This window comes from Sinocyclocheilus anshuiensis, unplaced genomic scaffold (genome assembly GCF_001515605.1).
Source record: "Sinocyclocheilus anshuiensis isolate Anshui unplaced genomic scaffold, SAMN03320099.WGS_v1.1 scaffold674, whole genome shotgun sequence".
Taxonomy (NCBI): domain Eukaryota; kingdom Metazoa; phylum Chordata; class Actinopteri; order Cypriniformes; family Cyprinidae; genus Sinocyclocheilus; species Sinocyclocheilus anshuiensis.
In genome coordinates, this window is record NW_015542395.1 from 526,412 (window position 1) to 532,221 (window position 5,810).

Sequence of the window (5,810 nt, forward strand, 5' to 3'; positions counted from 1 at the left end):
AAGAGAAAGGAAAAATTGAAATCGCATCATATGACCCCTTTAAGGTACTATGCACATGTAAAGTACTTTAGTAATACGTACACTTTAGGTACTAATATGTGCTTTTAAAGTACTAATATGTACCATTTAGGGACAAAAAAAGGTACAGATATGTACCTTTTAGCTTTTGGGTAGATAGGGTTGATGATAGATAGATAGATAGATAGATAGATAGATAGATAGATAGATAGATAGATAGATAGATAGATAGACAGACGATAGATAGATAGATAGATAGATAGATAGATAGATAGATAGATAGATAGATAGATAGATAGATAGATAGATAGATAGATAGATAGATAGATAGATAGATAGATAGATAGATAGATAGATAGATGTTGCAGTACATTGTGATGTATTAATCATAGTTTCCGTATGACATCACTTTCATATTGTAGGGTAGAAATAGAACTGAACCCACTTGTTTCAAACATGCAAATGAACAGGAAGACAGTATTTTTGAGTTTGAGAGTGGAAAACCATTGCGTCTCATCCTGTTTAAGACATTTACTGCAACAGATCTTGCAGGTAAGGACTTGCTCTATAGTATGGGATCAATTTCAGACAGATAGATAGATAGATAGATAGATGTTGCAGTACATTGTGATGTATTAATCATAGTTTCCGTCTGACATCACTTTCATATTGTAGGGTAGAAATAGAACTGAACCCACTTGTTTCAAACATGCAAATGAACAGGAAGACAGTATTTTTGAGTTTGAGAGTGGAAAACCATTGCGTCTCATCCTGTTTAAGACATTTACTGCAACAGATCTTGCAGGTAAGGACTTGCTCTATAGTATGGGATCAATTTCTTGCTTTTATACATTTGACATGTAATGAGTGAAATGTGAATGCATGCATATTCGGTTTCATTTTAATTCATTATAAAATATACCGAGTTCTCATAACTGTGCAACGTGTGCACAGCTGTTTCTGAACGTACAATGTCTTCAGGTCTGCAATTCTAGATTTAACACAAGTGATATGCTTTTGACAACATGCCATTTGTTTTTTGTTTACATTAAAGTTGTAATGACTGGTTAAAGCAAGTGCTCCCTGGTTAAGCAGGTTTAGTTGTTTGTGGTGTAATCTGCTTATTTCTATGTAAAAAGGTGGACACGTAAACATTTGCTTGACTTAGAGCACAAATTTCTGATCTTTAAGATTTCATTTAGAATCTATAATAAGTGCTTGTGGTGTACATTGAGTAGGCAAGACTTTAATTATGAAATTCCATTTGAATTAATTTCACAATTGTATGTCTGTGTGTGTGTGTGTGTGTGTGTGTGTTGGCGGAGATGACCTTTTCTGCTGTCTGTGACTCATTGTGTAAACAACACTGAAAACATTGAAAAATCATCCCATGATCAGAGGAGATTCAAACGTTCCGCTAACTGCACACATGCACACCCACCCAGCCACCCATGAACACCCACATATACTTACAGTAATCGCTCATTTTCTATTTTGTTGAGGTTTACAGAAGTACAGAAGTCTGAAGCTATTGTGGAAATAAGAAGTTATTAGTGGACATAAGAAAGTTGGTCTAAACAGTAGGTTGAGATAGAATTATTCATTCATCTAGACTGCTTAATTTGCTACTCTGTTTCTAGACCTTGTTTTGCAGAAGATATGCACTGCTGACATTCACTTTTCTGTTTCTTTCCTGTTTCTTGCCTGCAGGTGCTCAACAGGAAATCTGGTGTCTTATTTTCAGTCTTCAAAGTCGAGCTGACAGCTATGAAACTCATTCTGCGGTGGATTTTTTGCTTTAGTTTAGGTGCGCATCTGCTTTATGAAGAATTTCCCAGCTCAAAACAGTCAAAAGATTCCCCTTACAGGTTCTTCTTAAACTTAATTATTGGAGGAATAGTTCCCAACAAAACACCCTTGTGTTGTTCCAAACCCATATGACTTTCTCTCATCTGTAGAACACAAAAAAATATATTTGTAAGAATTTAGAACCTGATTTTTCTTAACAATGAAAGCATATAGCATCAGAAGTACACTCAGAAATAAAGGCAGCTGTTACTGGGATGGTGTTCTTTCAAAAGCTAATAATATGTACATTTTAGAGACCAATATTTATATTTATGCTACCAATATGCACCCTTTAGGGGTAAATATGGTACAAAGGTGGACCTTTTGCAAAGGTACTGCCCCAGTGACCGCTTTTATACTTTTTTTTTTCTCCGAGCGTAGCCAATATATAGAGCAAAAAGTAGTTCATACAGCTTGCGCACAAGTCTTTTGCAGTTGTGCGATAGCTTTGCATGAGATACAGATGCATCTAAGATTAGGCTTTTCTTCAAGTAATTTTGTACACTTCCTGTTTGGTATTTTATTTCATATTTTATTTTTCTTCTTATGTTCCATCATTCAAAAGTTTGGGGTCAGTAAGATTTAAAAAAATAAGTACAATTATTTACAGCATTGATGCATTAAATTGATAAAAAGTGACAGTAAATGCATTTATATTCAAAGATTTCAAAGAAATGCTGTTCTTTCGAGCTTTCGATTCATCAAACAATGAAATAATATAGCACTGTTTCCACAAAAATATGAAGCAGCACAACTGTTTTCAACATTGGTAATAATCAGAAATGTTTCATGTGACACTGAAGACTGGAGTAATGTCTTCAGTCACATGATCACAGCAATAAATTACAGTTTAACACACGTATATTCAAATAGAAAACAGTAATTTTAATTTGTAATATTATTTCAAAATATTACTGTTTTTACTGTATTTTTGACCAAATAAATGCAGCCGTGGTGAGCAGAAGAGGCATCTTTCAAAAACATAAAAAACCTCATCATTATAGACTGCTTAGTCAAATGAAATTTTCATTCACGCAGGTTTTGTCGCTGATTGCCAAGAGAAGCGTTATGGATTGAAAGGAAGCTCAATCCAACTGAGCATCAGTCCCAGAAATCGGTCACATTTGCAAGAACCTGTATGGCGACGATTCAACAGGAAAGAGTTGCTTGCAAACTCAATGGGAGTTCCCACTAAATATAGGAAACGAATGAGCTTTAACGTCTCCGACTGGTCTTTGACCATACACGACCTTCAGGAAAATGACAGTGGACAATATGAGGCCCTTTCGAACTTCGAGGAAGACATTCTGACTGCATTCACACTTACAGTGGAGAGTAAGATCTAGCCATCTATCTCATTTACTGTACATTGAATGCTTATCACATGATTTATAATTCAGTATCTTAGCTCAGATCTTGCTACTAACTCATCTGTGGTGTTTTTTTCAGACACTGTCTCTCAGCCTGTAATCAAAGTGAGTCAATATGACTTGAATTCATCTGCGTGTCAGGCCACAGTAAACTGTTCGGTTGATGGCAGCTGGGCCACGTTTGACTGCGACCAAAGTTTCTGTGCAAAGACACAAGGCAATCTATCCTCCATTAACATCACTATTGCAATGGACAACAGAGACATCCAGTGCCGCGTCAACAACCACGTGAGCAAGAATCATTCTCAGGCTCCCAAAGTTATGTGTAAGCATGCATTTTATTTAATACTGATCCTGTGTCATGTTTCACACTGTTTGTACTTTAATTCATCCTTAGTCAGGTTTGAGATTTCACACTGAATATTCGTTAAAATTAAAAGTTCTTATTTGTGTTTTTATGTGTTTTATTAGCTGTCACATCTGTGAATATGTGGTCATGAAAATCCCTTCTGGTTTCTTATGAAAGAAAAACAGAAGGAAGAAACAGAGGGGTGTTTACATCACTGTTTGACGTTTAGAACCGTTTCCTCCAGCCGCTGAAGTGAAGCGTTTCTGTGGCTTTACTAAGTCCATGATTATTTAATAAGGCAAACACAGAGACTGTTGATTGGTTAACTATTGGCATTAAGTTTGGCACCACAAACTGCTTCATTGTTTATATTGTTACAATGTGTAAACTATCATATGGGCCAAATTGCTAAATGTGAACAGCACTGGCAGCTCCAGAAATGTTTTCTTGGAGGTGCTAAGAAATTTTTTAAGGTGCATCAATAACTTCAATATATAAAGTATTTTATTTATTTCATTTTCCATTTTACCTTGAAACTATACATTTACAAGTGTGCACAGTTATTAGGCACATCAATTTGCTGACTCTTTATTATTACCTTATCGACTATCAATAGCGGTTTATTGAAATCTGCAGAGCTTGAGCGCTTTAAAACTGCAGTGAACTAAACGAACGAAGGCTTTTGTGCTTTTAAAAACACGAACCAAATTGAAAAGAGTGCAAGTTGTCGAGACGTGATTTGAAAAGTTTAAAGAACTTTTAAGAAAGTTTAAGAACTCTTAACCTGACACAGCGTTTTAAAACAACCTTTTCTCTTTTTCATCACTATACTACGCTAGGGCGAACAAAGTGAAAGAATTTATATTAAAATCTATATTATACATTTAAGACATGAGTCTTCAAAAAGATCAGCGGATTTCGACAATAATCGGGGGCTAAAGCCACCAGCTACTCACCAATTACAAATTAGGAGAAGAGGGCTGTTGTTTTCTTCTAAGATATTCTGAGATGTGTTTGAAGTCTGTGATCTTTTGCTTCAGATTTAATAATGCTTCATCTCCATTATGATCGCTGTTGATGAGGAGCTTAATATGATGGCTTGGTTATTTACTAATTTAGTGCCGTACCCGAGTGTGGCCTAATTGACTCCTCCCCCATCAAGAATATTGTTTATACATAACATAAGCACACCAGGACTTCAAATTATTATTTTTTTTAATTAAAATAAAACAATAACATAACAATACTAAATAAAAACGTCTAGTGTAAATAGCTGTTTTGTTGTTGTTTCTTTTTCTAAAATGTGTTGTATTTATCTCCAGGCCATGAAAAGCTGCAAAGTGATTCGCGCTTTCCGCGGTCACTCATCACGTGGATCATTGTCACCATTGGTGTTGGTGTTTTATTGGGTTTGTTTATGGGCTTCATTGTAGTATTTGTCAAGAGAAGAAAGTGTTCAAAAGTTCATCCGCAGGTATAACTCAGTCAAATTCTCTCTCAGAATGGACGTATTTATCATGACTCTTGTTTTTTTTTAAACTCTGTCCTTTCTCTCTGTATCAGTCCAGTCATGCTGTGATTCAACAGCATCATGAAACAATCTACTGCACAGTGGAAAAGCCGGCCGCATCCCAGACATCCCCAGGAAACAACATCGTCAGCAACAAAGTAGAAACCATCTACGACACTCCATCTCGACATGTATGCAATATCTTACTGAATCTCATCCGAATAGTGAGATTGTAATTTGAATCAATGTCCTTTGATCAATTTAGATGCAATGAAACTCTGTGTGACCTGTTTATTTGTTGGTTTGTGTCTTTCTCAGACCAAGGCTTGTCAGGTAGACAGTGTGGAGGTGATGAGAGACAATCAGGAGCAACAGCAATCTGGACACGACAGAACTATTAAAGTAAAAGCTACAGTTCACCAGGCAGCAGAACCCGATTCAGAACCAATAAACACAGTTTACTGCAAACTGGGAGAGATATGACATAAACACACACATACTGTACATGTCTGAGATGTCACTTCAGTGGAGATTTAAGACCTTTGTGAGAAAGAAAAAAAACTTAATGTAAATTTTGTGTTTTCACTAGTGAATAAGATGTTTTTGAGGATCATTGATAGATACAATATATGCTGTATGCTACCTGCTATTTTGTGAAACAGTACAGGTGCATCTCAATAAATTAGAATGTCGTGGAAAAGTTCATTTATTTCAG

General features: G+C 35.8%; 1 protein-coding gene across 2 annotated transcripts; it reads left to right on the top strand.

Annotated features, from left to right (window-relative positions):
* Positions 1 to 776: 776 nt before the first annotated feature.
* On the top strand, positions 777 to 5,810 carry LOC107692846 (uncharacterized). 2 transcript variants are annotated; one of them, XM_016492057.1, is made up of 7 exons: positions 777 to 823; positions 1,729 to 1,825; positions 2,905 to 3,201; positions 3,316 to 3,561; positions 4,908 to 5,059; positions 5,149 to 5,286; positions 5,414 to 5,810. In XM_016492057.1, exons 2-7 carry the CDS (start codon positions 1,786 to 1,788, stop codon positions 5,576 to 5,578), a joined length of 1,038 nt encoding a protein of 345 aa, XP_016347543.1. In that variant the 5' UTR covers positions 777 to 823; positions 1,729 to 1,785; the 3' UTR covers positions 5,579 to 5,810. The 2 variants fall into 2 exon arrangements, with proteins under 2 accessions (XP_016347543.1, XP_016347542.1); XM_016492056.1 differs by lacking the exon at positions 777 to 823 and adding an exon at positions 1,519 to 1,598.

What these genes read in the sequence shown, in the direction of transcription:
- LOC107692846 (XM_016492057.1), top strand. Translation starts at nt 1,786, where the DNA reads ATGAAACTCATTCTGCGGTGGATTTTTTGCTTTAGTTTAG. An exon ending in TCAGGCTCCCAAAGTTATGT is followed by an intron (nt 3,562 to 4,907) that starts GTAAGCATGCAT and finishes ATTTATCTCCAG; the next exon opens with GCCATGAAAAGCTGCAAAGT. An exon ending in GTTCAAAAGTTCATCCGCAG is followed by an intron (nt 5,060 to 5,148) that starts GTATAACTCAGT and finishes TCTCTGTATCAG; the next exon opens with TCCAGTCATGCTGTGATTCA.